This window comes from Myxine glutinosa, chromosome 4, assembly GCF_964187855.1.
Source record: "Myxine glutinosa chromosome 4, kmMyxGlut1.1, whole genome shotgun sequence".
Classification (NCBI taxonomy): domain Eukaryota; kingdom Metazoa; phylum Chordata; class Myxini; order Myxiniformes; family Myxinidae; genus Myxine; species Myxine glutinosa.
In genome coordinates this window covers 123,220,256-123,238,618 of record NC_136264.1, presented here as the reverse complement: position 1 = coordinate 123,238,618, position 18,363 = coordinate 123,220,256, and the positions used below count along the sequence as shown (strand labels likewise).

Below are 18,363 nucleotides of genomic sequence, written 5' to 3'. Positions count from 1 at the left end.
GGGTTATTCTTCTATTTCACGAAGACCACATGGCTCTGTTGTTGTTTTTGCTGTTGATGTTATTGTTGTTTTACATAAAAACAAACTGATCTGAGATGTACTGCAACAAATTCACTCCAGCTTTGCGATTTTATTTGGAAAATATGGTGCTCCTTGATCTTCTTCAATCAATCATGAGTAGATTTGCCTGATTTACATTGAGCATCGACCTTCAGACAGTCATCTCTTCGGTGGATATCATGTGATACCCATTTACTATTGTAAGATATTCAGAGAGTTTACTTCACAAGACACAGTAAACCTTTAAGATCTGAACCAGTCAGAGCTGGCAACCAATAAAGATTTGGTGTTTAGAACTTTCCTAACAGCATTGTCTTTGTTAACTTTATGGGAGGGAGGAAGAGTCTGTGGCCTATATCTGTCTCACAGAGGAGATAGCTCCTTACTGACGTACACTTCTTTATCTTGCTATCCCAGCTATTAATAATTTATAGTTCGCCTCCCTTGACTCAAGAAGAGCATCACAATTTATAAAGAGCTGACTTTGACTCACCTCTTGACCCTTCCGGGCGATGCTTTACATATGCCCCTTACATTTTCCTCGACACATCCACAAGCCTACATAGTGTCATTTACATTTACACTTTCTGCTTTCCTTACCCCTCCTTATTCCTGATTTGTTTCCTGTTTCGGGAGTGGCACACATCCGTTGACATGTGCCAGGGTAAGCCAAAAGCCGAGCCATCGCCTTGCTCTTCCTCTCTATCTTCGCATCCTATCTACGTTTCCTCGGTATGATTCTGCTGGCACCATGTTCTGTTCGTAGCTTTGATAAGATTGTAGAAGGGGAATAAGGGCTAAGGGTAAGAATCTGATCTTATTGTGCCTTTTCTTGATTGTTTGCTGTGCCTGTATTTATGTGCATTTTATCATTGGTTATTGTGCTTATATGTACATGTGTGATTTATTTGGTAAACAGTTTGTTTCCATCCTGGCCGTTTTATCTTACTCTCGATTCGCTCGATTTAGTGTGTCAGTTTAAATAGAATGCCCTGCTGTAGTTCTGTGTTCTGTTCTGTCCCACCGATTGGCTCCGTAACTTAGCAGGTGCGCTCGGCTTAGCATGGTTCCGCTCGGCCGTACCTAATAAATATATGAGCACACATTGAGGGTATGTGCCCCAATTGCCATCCCCAACCCACCGGAAAGGTAACGCATTTGTAAAAGAGTGAGGACCCTGCCAGGTTTGGCTATCAACAGCGATATAAATATTTCAATTGAAACAGCTATAAATTTAAAAACAGCGATAATTTAAATGGCATACACATTATGTATTATACACTTTGGATATGCACTGCCTAGAATATATTTAATCTCCTCTTGAACTTCCATTTGTCCTTTGCACGTCCATGACAAAGCAAAGCATATATATGGTAATCTTAAGCTAGGAATATTTCACAAGTATGTAAAAGAAAAGTAAGCATAAGATTGTGATAATGCAAGCATTGCTTCAGCGAACCCCAAAGATGTTCAAAAGATTAACATCCAGCTATTGTAGTGACCGAATTAATAGGAAAGTATCTCTCTTCATCATAATACAATTTGGGTGGTTCAATCAGATGTGCCAGACTCCACATAATTTGTGGCTGGTGAATTGTCAGGTGGTCTGATAACAGAATTTTTGGGTGGCCATCATACATGCGCATAAATGAGGTGCAACATTCATTTTAGCTTTCAGAATAATCGATGAGCGATGCCTGGTGTTGGCTTAACGGTTAAGGTGGCTTGCTTAAGATCTTCGGGTGTTGAGTTTGAGCCTCTAACATGTCATTATATAACACCAGGTGGGTTGACTGAGCCCGCAAAATGAGTATCAGCTTACTGGAATCAGGGGGAACTGCATCAGCGGCACAGCTGTGCCTCCAGCAATGATGCAACCAGCAGCCACAGGCTGCATAGAAAATTAAACAATGAAATAATTATCAATGAGCATTTGATATGCTGTAAAACATGCACCGTGCTTTTACACTGCGGATGGACATTAAATATCGCACGGTGGACCCTTTCAATAGGAGAAGGCGAGCTATCGCCGGCACCCTAAATAAATTACAATGCTCTGACCCACTTAGTTGAACCAGGGCCAGCCAGTACATGAAAGACTTGGGATAAAAACCTTTTACGGCTGACCCTATATGAACCGCCTTTTAAGGCCATTTTTCCTTGCATAGCAGGGGTTGGCCTTTTTCGGGCACCATAGTCCCCTTTTTGAAGCAATGTTTTATGGTCAGATGCCCTTCCTGCCGCCAACCCTGTTGGTCACCTCTTGCGACGCGCATGGAATTACCAGTGAACTGGTACTCAATTTGCTGACCTCAGAAGGATGACAGGGTGAGTCAACCCCCCTGGTGTTAATTCAGCGATCGACCGGGATTCTAACCCCGGATCCTAGGATCCCAAGCCGGCACCCTAACCGCTAAGCCAACACTATGGCTGACCCTATATGGTGGGAATAATTGTGGCCATTGAAGTCTCATCGTCATTAAATGTCTATTCAGTCTCTGTTTCTTGCACTACAACAGCCACACTTCATTTTGGTGTCTAAAAAATAACATTTGACACTTTTACAACAGCCCTAATCTTTATGTTGATGCTTATTGCATACCAGGGGACATGCTTGCAGGCTGTCACCCATTATAAATATTTTAATTCAAACAGCTGTTTAATGATGATCATTTTTGACAAAAATCGAATGCTGGCTCTGCTGGAAACCACTTTCTAGTTCTCTTAATTTTGTCATCATTAAAGGATTCTGATGATTGATCATAATGCTTTCACAGCTTTATAGTAGCTCCAGATAATGTCTCGTTCATGTCAACGTATGGTCTCATTGAAAAATGAGAATATATTGCCAGAGGACAGTTGCAGTCACCAGTTATAAGGAGTTACAAGATGTGGTATGTATACAACGCTGCCAGGGGCAGCTGGCAACAATGGGAGGACTATTCAATCCTCGGCAAGGAGTTGGCCCACCTCAAACCTAGCAGCTCCCAAGCCATTGTGGTTCTTGGACGGTGACTGCCATCTGGCTTATCCATTTTAAGATCAGAAGGAATAGCTCAAAAGGTGGAAAAGTCAGACGAAAATTGCCTTGGCAACAAGAAGAGCAATTTAGTTTAAATAGCTACACTCAACATATCAACTTTGACAGGAAGGGGAATGGAATTGGCAGAGATTGTGGTCAGAAGCAGTCTGGACATACTCTTTTTACAACATCTCCGGTAGACAGGCAACCTGGCAAGGGAGCTGGGTATATGGACTGTAAATTGTACTTCACTGGATAGAAATACAATAGGAGTGGGATATCCAGGTAGTTATGGAACAACAACAACAACATGCATTTTAAGGCCATTTTCCCTGCTAGAGCGGGGGTTAGCCTTGCGGTCCCCATGACAATCTTCTCCATTTTGCCCTATTTTCTGCATCTCTCCTTGTTAACCCCCTTGCCCGCATTTCTTCTTACACCATCTTTAGCCAAGTCTTTCTCGGTCTTCCCCGTCCTCTACTTCCTTCTACATCAATTTCCATCACTCTTCTCAACCAGTCACTTTCATCCTTCCTCAACACATGACAAACCATCTCAGCCTGTTCCTCTTCACAGCATCAATCACAGGTTCTATTCCCATCATCTTTCGCAATTCATCATTTGTCTTCCTCTCTCTCAACGATACTCCGCACATCCATCGAACCATTCGCATTTCCACCCTTTCCAGCCTTCGTTGCTGCTCTACGTTCATTACCCATGTCTCGCTCCCATAAATCATAACACTTCTCACACATGCAGCATACACCTTTCCCTTCAGCTTCAGCGACACTCCCCTCCTCATCAGCACGCCACTCAGTTCCCGAAACTTCTTCCATGCACATCTCACTCGAGCAACCGTTGCCAAGTCTGATCCACCTTCTCCATTCAGCATGTCTCCGAGGTAGCAAAAAGATGGTGGAAGGTAGTTATGGAAGGAGAGCTGATAAGGATGGTGGAAGATATTGTGTGTGCAAGATGCTGACTTCAGACAGTTAGGGTGTTGGTAAAGGAGGTTATATTGGTGGTAGTGTGAGCACATGTAGTGCAAACAGTGTCCAGAAGAGGAAATAAAGGTGCTGATAAAGGAGCTCCAGAATTTGGCAGACCAGATGAGTGAGGTGGAGTTGGTGCTGTTGCTGCGAGATGTGAATGTACATGTCAGAGAATATTGATCAAATTATTAAGTGTTTTTTTTTTGTTTTTTTGTATACAAGATTGAGGCTCGTGTAAGAGCTAACATTAATCACAAAAAGACAAACTGACACATAAAACATACGACAAAGGGAGCGGGGGACAAGATGGAGAGAGAGAGGGAAGCACACAAGTACAACATTTGAGAACAAGGACAGCAGGAGATCTGTGGGAAGGGGAGGGCTTGGGGGGAGGGAGGGGGAGGTGGGAGAGGTATAAAACACATGGACACTGCTAGGACTTCCAGGAAAGAAGTTTGTATTTCAGAAAAGTGTATCTAGGGTGAATTAACTTGGGTAGAAAACATCAAGGTTTTGGATGGGGGAAGATAAGAGATGGTGGTGAACAGCTGTTTTAAAGACCTGGAGGGGGAGGAGTGGGATTGAAGAGAGTGAGGAAGTTTTTTCCAGAGGTGGGAGAAAAGAGGAATGAAAGAGTGAAGGTGAGCAGAGAGTCTTGATTTTGGCAGTTTAACCATAAGAGGGTTGCTGGCAGATCTTGTGCGACCTGTAGGAATATTTGGGGGACAGCGCACAGACAGAGCTGGGGGAGCTAGGCCGGAGAGGAGTCGGTAGAAGACGGAAAGACCACCAACCTGCCTGCGGTGAGTGAGTGAAAGGCCCTCAGAGTTAGCTTCATTGCAGGAGATTCCAATGATTCTGAAAGCTTTGGTTTCAACAGCGTGAAGCCGAGCTAGGTGTGAGGCAGAAGCAGCGGCCCAGAGGGGAGAGCAGAGGGTTTAGGATTGTTTGGACGTGGGTTGATTGTTACAGGTGTTTGGTGACCTGTACCACGCCGCCGGGTGTATGAACGTGTAGGTGTATGCTGTTTTACTCCAGAATGAACAAATCATACATAAAAGATATTAGTCCAAACAAGCACTATGGAAGTATCGAGAAATAAAGCGTGCAGAAACAACAACAAAAAATGCCAAATGTTTAAAAGGTTACAAAGAGGTATTTTCATAGCAGGATAATAACCGACCAAGTGTTCATATCCGTAGAATGTGCGAATGCTCAAGGGAAAGCGTAAACAGAGGAAATGAAAGTTTGCAACACTACGAAGCAAAACGCCGCCTTAAGTGGTAAACAGAAGAAGAAAATGCCGTCAGAAGGGGGGGGAGGGGGGTGATTGTTGTTGTTGTTGTTGTCGAGCCTCAACTCAGAAAGACAAGTATTGTTGGAACTGTGTATCAAAATAAATTGCTAACTGATTTGAAAAGCTAAGCAGTCAGCTGAACACGTACAGAAGTGTAGGTTGGGGATTAGTAGTAGTTTGATCACAGATTGTTTTGTTGCTGGTTCACAAGGCACAATGGAAGTGGTTGAAGTATTATATGATGATACTGGGCGAGACAGTCATACCCCAAGTGGTAGTTACAGTGATTGCAGAGAAATGCAACAGAATGATGTCTCCATTAACCATAAAAACATATAAAGTGTTGGAAACTGAAAGGACATAGAGCAGAGCAGTTGAGATACATCTGGTGTTGTGCCAACAGGAATATTGAGAGATGTGGATGAGAAACAGAACTATCTCAAGAGAGTATGCTCGACTGCAGCAGAAGAGGTGAAAGGGCATGATGTAAAGGTGACATGATTATGACCTAATATATGATATGGCCAGAGTATTTCAATACACCATGGTTTGGTGGAGTACAAGAGTAATACAGGTGGCATGGAGGAAGAAGAGAAGAGGAGAAGCAGTTGGGGTTCAGAAAGGTATAGGTACAACAGATCCACTGATAAATTGTTCGACAGGTGATAGCGAAGACTCGGATTATATCAACAGGACAGCATGTGGACTTTTCTTGACCTGGAGAAAGCATATGATAAGGTAGGCAGACAGATGTATGGAGTACCAGTGGAGTTCAGCCAGATGATAATGACAATATGCAGGTAGTCAGTCACACAAGTGAGGATATGCTTCGGAACAACGCAATTATTTAAGAGAAGGTAGGAATTCAGAGGCGGTGTTAACTGGGAGTGGCGATACACAGTACACATTTATGAAGATTCAGTAATTTGTATCATCCCACCATCGGTACCCCTGGAGAGGGGGGCAAATGGAGTCGTTACAACCTTTGCCATATGACCCATAGTCACCTTGGCAAGTTTACTTGGTTGAGATTGCATAAATAACGACCAAATACATCGACTTCAGACAGATAGACTATCGATGGACACCAAATTGCATATTTTAGTGTGGTGACAGATTAACATGGCTCACAGGGACCACACTGGGCTATTATTGCCTTTTGCATGGGGCCCCCAAATGGCTAACGCTGCCCCTGGGTAGGATTACATCAGGGATCTGCACGACGCACATTGCTCTCTATAATCATTCTGTGGTGTGTTCGGTTGGCAAGCGGCTTACTAAAAAAGCGGCTTACTTCGTGACCGATGTAAGTCACTAAGAACTACCTTCCACTTCAGGCTGGAAACTTGCTATTGCTTGCCAAGCCAGCCTTTCCATATTAACCACTTTACAAGCCACTCGCCAAGCGGGGCAAGAGGTGCTTGGTCAGTCGAAAGCGAGCTGCTTGCAAACTGAACACCTCCGTATGTGTGCAAAAATGGCCACCGTAGTCGGATTCAAAATAGATTGGTGGCTATTTCTTCAATTTTGCTATCACAAAGGATGATATTGAAATGTGCATTTCATACTTTTATTGTTACTTCTAATTTTCATCCTCATTCTTTGAAATCTACAAACATGCAAAACCCATCCACTCCTTTCCCCAAAATGCAAAATGCATAGTGGCAGGTCCATAGATACGCTAGGTGAGGGTAAGGAGGCTCCGACTTCTGACTCCCCATCTGTTTCTCTTTATTTCCCTATTCCTCGTACATTCTGTAGCCGCTGCTAATACAAGACATTGGTTTGGGGAACCTGTTGTGATATGGAGTCAAAGAAATTGAAAACGACGGCCAAAGACAAATAAAATGAACAAAAGAAAGACAGAAGGAATGGCAGTAACATCAAGTGTGACTCCAGTAAAACTAAGGGTAGAAGTTGAGAGTTCCAGGCTTCGGTACATCAGTCAACGGCACATCATCTCTTCTAGACTTCCCTGCAAATGTCTGCTGTTCTTCTTCTGCTCCAATCGGTTCTTCTGATCATTTGCTTGTTAAAGTGGACATCTCTCTGGCCATTCTCAGAGAGCCTCCTCAGCGTCGACGAGTCTGGCATTTCACTCAGGCCAACTGACATGGTCTTCAAGCAGCCATCAATCATCTGGACTGGTCTCCCATCTCTACTGCCTCTGACATCAACTCATCCTGGGAATTCTTCCAAAGTAAATTGCTCTCTTTGTCATGCACAGATTTATCCCATCTCGTCTTCAGTTGTCATACCCTTCCTCCCGTCCATGGTACACTGAATCTTGTGGTGAGGCAGTTCCCCGGAAACAATTTGCCTTTGCCTCTTGGAAGGCAAATCCAACTGAAGGTAATCTCAGTTCCTTTCACAAAGCTCAGCACAAGTGTGTGTCTACCCTCAGGAGTGCCAGGAAGCACTATCTCTCCACACTCAAGGCTGAACTCTCAAACCTGTCTCCCTCCTCCAAATGCTGGGGGTAACTGGTCAAATCTGTTTCTGGTGTTTGTTCCCCCCTCCATCCCCTCCCTTACCTCAAACGGCGACACAGCTGACACCGCACGTGAAAAAGCCGAATGCCTCAACTCTGTGTTTGCCTCAAAATCTTGTGTCCCAAACCCATCTCTCTCTGTACCCACCTTACCCAGTCGAACCCAGCTGCTTGTTGACTCTGTGTCCTTCTCTCCTGACAAGGTTGAAGAAGTTTCTGTCAAACCTCGACTGATTCTGCAACTGAACCAGACGGCATCAGGTCACGGGTCTTAAAATCCTGCTCTGCCGCTCTATCTCACCCACTCTCTGTTCTCTTCACCCTCTCTTTTGCTCAAGGTCATCTGCCATCAGCTTGGAAATCAGCCAACATTACCACTTCACACAAAAATGTGCAAAAACAGATCCTTGCAACGACAGACCAATCAGCCTGCTCCCAATCATCAGCAATGTAATGGAATCCATCATCACTTCTGATATCAAATCCTTTCTCTTCTCCAATGACTTGATCTCAGATAATCAATTTGGATTCCGACCAGGTCACTTTACTCTGGACATGCTGCTTCTGCTGTCTCAACAATGAAAAGAGGTCCTCAATGCCAAACATATCTCGTGCCTTCGATAAGGTCTGGCACCCCACCCTGCTCACCAAACATTCCTCCTATGGTATCCATGAAAACCTCCACACATGGCTTGCCGACGTCCTCTCTGGTCGCAGTCAACATGTGGCCCTGAATGGAATTCTCTCATCTCCCCTTCCTCTTCAGGCTGGAGTTTCCCAAGGCAGTGTTCTGGGCCCTGTGCTTTTTCTGGACTTCATAAATGATCTCTCCGACTCTCTGGAAAATCCTGTATTTCTCTTTGCTGATGACTCCACTCTCTGCTGCTCAATATCTCAACCCTCGGATCGGCAGTCTGCAGCCTCCTCACTCTCTACAGACCTGGACAAGATCACAAACTGGTCAAAAAGTGGAAGGTGTCTTTCAATCCTGACAAATCTCAAACTCTCACTTGGTCTCTCCGTAAAGACCATCTGGACAACCCTCGCATCTACTTCCTGAACAATCCTCTTGAAGAAGTTCTGTCACGCAAGCTTTTGGGTCTCACTATCTGCCATGATCTGTCCTGGGAAAACCGCATTTGCAAGTTGGCTTCCAAGGCCAGTCACCGTCAGGGCATCCCCCGGTGTGCAAACTCCTTCCTTTGCACCTCTGAGCTCCTCATCACATGCAAAGCTTTCATCCACAGCTTGATGGAATACTGCTCTCCCCTCTGGGCTGGTGCTTCTGCCTCACACCTAGCTTGGCTTCACGCTGTTGAAACGAAGGCTTTCAGAATCATTGGTATCTCCCGTGATGAAGCTGATTCGAAGGACCTTTCACTCTCTCACCACAGGCAGGTTGGTGGTTTTTGTCTCCTAGCGACTCCTCTTCGGCCTAGCTCCCCCTGCTCTGTCTGTGCTCTGTCCCCCAAATTTTCCTGCAGGACGCACAAGATCTGCCAGCAACCCTCTTATCGTTAAACTGCCAATATCAAGACTCTCTGCTCACCTCCACTCTTTTTATTCCTCTTTTCTCCCACCTCTGGAACAAACTCCCACACTCTCTTCAATCCCACTCCTCCCTGCAGGTCTTCGAAACAGCTGTTCACCACCATCTCTTATCTTCCCGCATCCAAAACTCTGATCTTTTCTACCCCCGTTAAAACACCCCAAATCCATTTCTTTCAATCTCCAACTTATTTCTTGAAATTCTTAGTAGTGTCCATTTGTTTTATACCGTGTACCCCTCCCCCCCCCCCCCCCCCCTACCGGCCCTCTCTATTACTCAGATCTACTGACGTCCCTGTTCCCTACTGTTGTTGTGCTTGTGTTTTCCTCTCTCTTCCCCTCTTGTCTCCCGCTCCCTTTATTAGTCCCCTACCGGTGTACACCGGAGGGGACTATAGGTTTGCACTCCGTCCCTCCGTCAGTCAGTCTGTCAGTCTGTCCGTCCGTCACGCGAAGAACAGTTTTCCGGACTTTTTTTTCCAAACTCTTAAGGCTAATGATTTCAAACTTTGTACATGGTTTCCTCATGATAAGTTACAGACCAAGTTCGAACTACACGACGTTTCGATCATTTTTGACAAAGTTATGGCACTTTGAACTTTGGTAATTCTGATAATTCTGATGCTCCTTAACTCAGTGCCGTTTTAAGTTTTAATTTCCTTTAAAAAGCATTTTCGCTGCAATAATAGGACCGATTGAGATCAAATTTTCACCGTAGGGCGGACTCGGTCTGTAGAATATTTTCATGTAATGATGACGTCATAGGTCACGTGGTTCGGCCGCCATATTGTTTTTCGTGAAAACACGAAAACCCCTTTTTCTCTGCAACGGCTGAACAGATCGAGGCCAAACTTTGCAGGCAAAAACGCATATCCATGACGAACAAAAAAGTCAGCGAGCATGACGTCATGCGTCACATCGTTTCAGAGTTATGACGTTTTTAAGCATTAACTTGATGAACCTTTAAAACCGAGCTCCTCCCTCATTTTTGATCCAATCGAGGGGAAACTTCACAGTTCTGTTCAGCATGTCATTCTACTAAAATGTCCTTTTGGAATTTGCGATAGGTCACGTGGTTTGGCAGATATCGTTAATTTAACGAGAATTTAAAAAATTAAAAAATGGATATCTCTTGAATCGCTAGTACCTCAGACCGTGAGTTGGTAATTATATAATTCACACAGTGCAATACGTGCAGGCTGCTCCACAGAGCGACCTTGCGGGTTTATCAACGAGGCGAGGCGTGACATACATGTGTCTCAGCATACCTCAGATCAAGTTTGAAAACCAGCATCAACCGGCATAAATTTGCATATTCGATCATTTTTGACAAAGTTATGGCACTTTGAACTTTGGTAGGGGACATGTATTGCAGCGCAATACTCAGAATGCTTGTTAATTAAATATCTTTTCTCCTATATATAACTTTGTCTGGATTGTGATCATGTCCTCAATGTATTTGTCCTAAACAAACCTCACCATTCCTGCAGGTAGATGTGATCAAGCAGGCGTTTGATAAGGGGAGGGAGGACCGCAGAGGAGGTGGAAGGAGCGATGGATGGGAAGAGCAGAGCGCTTCACCACGTGCTGTCGGTCACAACATTTACATTCTCGCACACCAGGTAATCTGAATTTCAATTACCAGGTGATGAATATGCATCTGCTCTTATTTATTCCTCACTTTTCATTTCTCACAATGTGTGAATGATGTGAATAAATGAATATAAAATATGTGTATGCAAAGCAATGTGAAATAGAAAGTGTTTCATTGATACCAACTTGAGAATGTCGAAAACTCTCATGAAAAGGGCCACTCAAGCAGAGGTCAACAGGCTGCCATAGACCCCCATTGTTGGGTGAAGGAGCAGCACCACTTGTTGGGTCAGGGGTTGCAATAGGCCCCATTGTAGGGTGAAAGAGCATTGCCACTTGCTGGGTCAGGGGGCTGCCATAGGCCCTCTTGTAGGGTGAAGCCATGAAGGAGCAGCACCACTTGTTAGGTCAGGGGGCTACCATAGTCCCCATTGTAGGGTGAAAGAGCATTGCCACTTGCTGGGTCAGGGGGCTGCCATAGGCCCTCTTGTGAGTGAAGAACCATTGCCACTTGTTGGGTCAGGGGGATACCATAGGCCCTCTTGTGAGTGAAGAACCATTGCCTCTTGTAGGGTGAAGGAGCAGCACCACTTGTTAGGTCAGGGGGCTACTATAGTCCCCATTGTAAGGTGAAAGAGCATTGCCACTTGCTGGGTCATGGGGCTGCCATAGGCCCTCTTGTGAGTGAAGAACCATTGCCACTTGTTGGGTCAGGGGGATACCATAGGCCCCCTTGTATGGTGAAGGAGCAGTGCCACTTGTTACGTCAGGGGGCTACCATAGGCCCTCTTGTGAGTGAAGAACCATTGCCATTTGCTGGGTCAGGGGGCTGCCATAGGCCCTCTTGTAGGGTGAAGGAGCAGCACCACTTGTTAGGTCAGGGGGCTACTATAGTCCCCATTGTAAGGTGAAAGAGCATTGCCACTTGTTGGGTCAGGGGCTGTCATAGGCCCCCTTGTAGGGTGAAGGAGCAGCACCACTTGCTGGGTCAGGGGTTGCAATAGGCCCCATTGTAGGGTGAAAGAGCATTGCCACTTGCTGGGTCAGGGGCTGCCATAGGCCCTCTTGTAGGGTGAAGGAGCAGCACCACTTGCTGGGTCAGGGGCTGCAATAGGCCCCCTTGTAGAGTGAAAGAGCATTGCCACTTGCTGGGTCAGGGGGCTACCATAGGCCCCATTGTGGGGTGAAAGAGCAGCACCACTTGCTGGGTCAGGGTGCTACCATAGGCCCCATTGTAGGGTTAAAGAGCATTGCCACTTGTTGGGTCAGGGGGCTACCATAGGCCCCATTGTGGGGTGAAAGAGCAGCACCACTTGCTGGGTCAGGAAATGCAATAGGCCCCCTTGTAGGGTGAAGGAACAGCACCACTTGTTAGGTCAGGGGGCTACCATAGGCCCCATTGTAGGGTGAAGGAGCAGCACCCCTTGTTATGTCAGGGGGCTACCATAGGCCCCATTGTAGGGTGAAGGAGCATTGCCACTTGCTGGGTCAGGGGCTGCCATAGGCTCTCTTGTGAGTGAAAATCCATCGCCACTTGTTGGGTCAGGGGGATACCATAGGCCCCATTGTAGGGTGAAGGAGCAGCACCACTTGTTAGGTCAGGGGGCTACCATAGGCCCCATTGTAGGGTGAAAGAGTATTGCCACTTGCTGGGTCAGGGGGCTGCAATAGGCCCCCTTGTGAGTGAAGAACCATCACCCCTTGTTAGGTCAGGGGGCTACCATAGGCCCCATTGTAGGGTGAAAGAGCAGCACCACTTGCTGGGTCAGGTGGCTGCAATAGGCCCCCTTGTGAGTGAAGAACCATCGCCCCTTGTTAGGTCAGGGGGCTACCATAGGCCCCATTGTAGGGTGAAAGAGCAGCACCACTTGCTGGGTCAGGTGGCTGCAATAGGCCCCCTTGTGAGTGAAGAACCATCGCCCCTTGTTAGGTCAGGGGGCTACCATAGGCCCCATTGTAGGGTGAAAGCAACTGCGCATGCGCAAGATTGGAGGTCTCGTCTCTTCAAAGCTGTCCATGCGCGCTCGCTTTCGAAGTTAAGTAACTTTTCACAATTGTGTTTTTGTCGAAACTGTATCTTTCTCTCGGTGTATGTACCTATTGGGGTGTCTTTAATAGTATTCTTGGTGTTGGTTTTTCATACATGTGTACAGAATCGTCGGTCTTTCGTATCGCGTATTCTGAGGCCTAAGTGTAGTACTAGGCTACCGTGTCCGACCTTGGCTTGAGGCTTTGTTTTTGTCTCAGTGGTTCTTCGATCGCGCTGCAATTACTTTCCGGTCTCTGTTTTTCACGGTCTTTTCACCCCATACTTCCTTGTTTTAAAATCTCAAAAAAAAAAAAACAAAAAAAAAAACATTTCCTTCTGTTCTTATTTGTTCGTTCGTTCTTCGACCACGTTGTTTGTGATCACGTGATCACGTTGTTAAAAAAATGTCTCATCTGTCCCCTGAAGACCTGTATTCTGTCATATTCTATAACACCTTTTTCTTCTTCTTCAATAAAAGGAGGCTTTCGACTTGCTCACCAAATCTATTAATTCCAAAAAAAAATTCCATCTCTTATAGTGGCATCTTTCATTCATTCCCTAAACTCTCCAGCACTCCATCCTCCCTCCAGCGTCCTCAAACATATTTTTGACTCGAATATCTCAAGAAACTCATTTTGCAATAAATGTTCGTTTCCCATTAATCGTACACTTTTCAAAATCCCATCACCCCAAAATCCCATTTCCCATCACCCCTCCCCTCTAAATCTACCCCCTTGCCCCTTCCCTTCAAATCATCCCCATCACCCATCTCTTTCAAATCTTCCCCCTTGCCCCTCCCCTCCAAATCTTCCCAATCACCCAATCCTTTCAAATCTCCCCCCACACCCCTCCCCTCCGAGACTCTCCCTCGCTCCTCCCCTCCTAGACTCCCCTCTCACCCTCCTCCTCAAAGCGTCGTCCCCGCTTCTTCCCCCTTCCAACTTTCACCTTCATCTCCCTCAACCTTCTGCCTCGCTCTTCCCCCTCGTCAAATAACACCTCACTGCGCCTCTCCCAATCACCATCAAACCTTTTGTCCGCCCCATTCTTCCCTTTCTCCAAGCTATTCTGTAATCTCCGACACACCTTCAACAGCTCTCCCTACCTCTTCCTCCTCTTCCACATCTTAACCTACCGCTCCCCCCCCCCCCCCTGTTCTGTATCCGATGCTCCCCCTTCCTCTTCCTTAACAGTATGGACCTCAAACATCCGGGGCCTTCGCTCAAACTTGTCTGATCTCTCCATACAGGTTGCTTCTGACAAACCAGACGTGATCTGCTTAACAGAAACTTTCCTCCTTCATGATGTCTCTGATTCCTTGGTATCTCTCCCAGGTTACTCCCTCCTCCGGTATGATAGACCTGAGCCTCGTCCTCGAGGTGGGGTTGCTATCTTTAAAAAAAACTCTCTTCCTCACTCGCCCTGCACTGCCCTCTCTCCACCTCACCCCCAGGAATACCTTTGGCTACGGCTTCCCCTTCGCTCCCACCTTTTGTTCATATGTGTGTTGTACCGTCCACCAAACAGTGATGACTCAATCTACATCTCGCTGTCTGAGAATATGGACCAACTTCTATCTACCCATCCCAACTCTCTCTTCCTCATATGTGGTGATTTCAACTGTCACCATGCCAGTTGGCTGGGTGTGGGTACCTCTCTCACCAGCCATGGCTCTTCAGCAAAGGACTTCTGTGACTCACTGGGACTGACACAATCTGTCAATTTCCCGACCCGGATTTCAGTCAACGGAGCATCTTCTCTTCTGGACTTGGTTATGACTAACTTCCCTGAAAATGTCTGCTGCTCTTCTTCTGCTCCAATCGGCTCTTCTGATCACGTGCTTGTTAAAGTGGACATCTCTCTGACCATTCTCAGAGAGCCTCCTCAGCGTCGACGAGTCTGGCATTTCACTCAGGCCAACTGGCACGGTCTTCAAGCAGCCATCAATCATCTGGACTGGTCTCCCATCTCTACTGCCTCTGACATAAATTCTTCCTGGGAATTCTTCCAAAGCAAACTGCTCTCTCTCATGCACAGATTTATCCCATCTCATCTTCTGTTGTCATACCCTTCCTCCCGTCCATGGTACACGGAATCTTGTGGTGAGGCTATTGCCCAGAAACAACTTGCTTTCGTCTCCTGGAAAGCAAATCCAATGGAAGGAAATCTCATTTCCTTTCACAAAGCCCGAAACAAGTGTGTGTCCACCCTCAGGAGGTCCAGGAAACAATATCTCTCCGTTCTCAGGACCGAACTCTCTTATCTGTCTCCCTCTTCCAAATCCTGGTGGTGTCTGGTCAAATCTGTTTCTGGTGTTTGATCCCCCTCCATCCCCTCCCTCACCTCAAATGGCCACATGGCTGACTCCGCACGTGAAAAAGCTGAATGCCTCAACTCTGTGTTTGCCTCTAAATCTTGTGTCCCAAACCCATCCCTCTCTGTACCCACCGTACCCAGTCGTACCCAGCTGCTCCTGGACTCTGTGTCCTTTCCTCCTGACAAGGTGGAAAAGTTTCTGTCAACCCTCGACTCGGATTCTGCAACTGGACCTGACTGCATCAGCCCACGGGTCCTAAAATCCTGTTCTTCCGCTCTTTCACTCCCTCTCTCTGTTCTCTTCACCCTCTCTTTTGCTCAAGGTCATCTTCCATCTGCTTGGAAATCTGCCAACATCACCGCTTTGCACAAAAAAGGTGCAAAAACAGATCCCAGCAACTACAGACCAATCAGCCTTCTCCCAATTATCAGCAAAGTCATGGAATCCATCATTGCTTCAGATATGAAATCTTTCCTCTTCTCCAATGGCTTGATCTCTGATAATCAATTTGGTTTCAGACCTGGACACTCTACTCTGGACATGCTGCTTCTGCTTTCTCAACAATGGATGGAGGGCCTCAATGCCAAACAGGAAATTAGAGCAGTCTCCCTTGACATATCACGTGCCTTCGATACGGTCTGGCACCCCGCTCTGCTCACCAAACTCTCCTCTTTTGGTATCCATGGAAATCTCCACGCATGGCTGGCGGACTTCCTCTCTAGTCATAGTCAACGTGTGGCCCTGAATGGGTTTCTCTCATCTCCTCTTCCTGTTCAGGCTGGAGTTCCACAAGGCAGTGTTCTGGGCCCTGTGCTTTTTCTGGTCTTCATCAATGATCTCTCTGACTCTCTTGAAAATCCTCTGTATCTCTTTGCCGATGACTCTACTCTCTGTCGCTCCATTCTTCATCCCTCAGATCGGCAGTCTGCAGCCCCCTCACTCTCTGCAGACCTGGACAAAATCACAGACTGGGCAAACAAGTGGAACATGTCTTTCAATCCTGACAAATCTCACACTCTTACGATGTCTCTCCGAAAAGACCGACTGGACAACCCTCCCATCCACTTTCTGAATAATCCTCTCCAAGAAGTTCTGTCACTCAAGCTTTTGGGTCTCACTATCTGCCATGATCTTTCCTGGGAAAACCACATTTCAAATCTGGCCTCCAAAGCCAGTCGCCGACTGGGCATCCTCCGTCGTGCGAAGTCCTTCCTTGGCACACCTGAGCTCCTCACCACATACAAGGCTTTCATCCGCAGCTCAATGGAATACTGCTCTCCCCTCTGGGCTGGTGCTCCTGCCTCACACCTAGCTCGTCTTCACGCTGTTGAAACCAAAGCATTCAGAATCATTGGAATCTCCCGCGATGAAGCTAACTCCAAGGGCCTCTCACTCACTCACCGCAGGCAGGTTGGTGGTCTTTCCGTCTTCTACCGACTCCTCTCTGGCCTTGCCCCCCCAGCTCTCTCTGGGCTCTGTCCCGCAAATATTCCTACAGGTCGCAAAAGATCTGCCTGCAACCCTCTTATGGTCAAACTGCCAAAATCAAGACTCTCTGCTCACCTTCACTCCTTCATTCCTCTTTTCTCCTGCCTCTGGAACAAACTCCCTCACTCTCTTCAATCCCACTCCACCCTCCAGGTCTTTAAAACAGCTGTTCACCACCATCTCTTATCTTCCCCCATCCAAAACCTTGATCTTTTCTACCCCCGCTAATTTCACCCCAATTCCACTTTTTTGAAATACCAACTTCTGTCCTGGAAGTCCTTGGTGTCCTTGTGTTTTATACTTCTCCCTCCCCCCCCCCCCCCCTTCCCACGCCTCCTCCCCTCAAGCCCTCTCCCTTCCACACATCTCCCTGCTCTCAAATGTTGTGTTTGTGTGCTTCCCCTTCTCTCCCCATCTTGTTTTCCGCTCCCTCTTTTTATATATTTTGTTTGTCTGGTTGATTTGTTTGTGAAGTAAATGTTAGCTCTTTCACGAGCCTCGATTCAGTATACAAAAAAAAAAAGAAGAAAAAAAAAGCAGTGCCACTTGCTGAGAATACGGGACAAATGGCGTCCCGGGAAGTTATGTAATGGGACGATCCCTAAAATACGAGACAGCTCGTCACTTTCTATTATTCAGACAAATAACAATTCCATATAACATCTGTACTGTTTTAAATATGCACTCTACCTGGTTAAAACGATGCATAGAAGAAGAGGTGAAGTGAGAAATGACAGATTCATGGAAAGACAAAAATAGTCTGGTTCTGAAGTCTCTGTGTAGTGAGTCATCCTCAGGTAAGAAGTGAAAGGAAGTGGGAGAATCGTCGTGAAGGATGTCAGAAGGTTGATTCTCACACTAAGGGACGCCACATTCTGATATTTCACATAAACATGCTGAGTCATCATCTCCCAACAAGCCTTTTGTGGAAAGGCCTCAGAGCCTGAAACTCCCACAGTTTGACACCAACCCAAAAGTTTTTTCCCAGTTTTCATTAGTACTTGTGCTCATTAAATTTATAAAATAGTGTTATTATTTTAAAGATAAAAGGTTTAGTTCTGAACTGCTTTCAGAATCATTGGAATCTCCCGCGATGAAGCTGATTGTGAGGGCCTTTCACTCACTCACAACAGGCAGGTTGGTGGTCTTTCCGTCTTCTCCCGACTCCTCTCCGGCCTTGCTCCCCCAGCTCTCTCTGTGCTCTGTCCCCCAAATATTCCCACAGGACGCATACGATCTGCCAGCAACCCTCTTCTGGTTAAACTGACAAAATCAAAACTCTCTGCTCACCTTCACTCTTTCATTCCCCTTTTCTCCCGCCAATGGAACAAAGTTTCACACTCTGTTCAACCCCGCTCCTCCCTCCAGGTTTTTAAAACAGCTGTTCACCACCATCTCTTATCTTCCCCCATATCATCGCCGATGACATCCAGCTTTTCATCTCCACCAAGTCCATCTCCACCGCCACCCACTCTATCCTGACAAACTGCATCACTGAAATAAAATCCTGGCTTCAAATCAACTTC

General features: G+C 46.3%; 1 protein-coding gene across 4 annotated transcripts in view; it reads left to right on the top strand.

The window, feature by feature from the left end:
* LOC137425950 (inositol 1,4,5-trisphosphate-gated calcium channel ITPR1-like) overlaps window positions 1-18,363 on the top strand; it is a 465,322-nt gene that overhangs the window by 280,644 nt on the left and 166,315 nt on the right. For all 4 annotated transcript variants that reach the window (XM_078776380.1, XM_078776381.1, XM_078776379.1 and 1 more), the window contains one exon: window positions 10,901-11,032. In XM_078776380.1, the coding sequence (XP_078632506.1) occupies window positions 10,901-11,032 (132 nt within the window). The remainder of the gene's footprint in view (window positions 1-10,900; window positions 11,033-18,363) is intronic.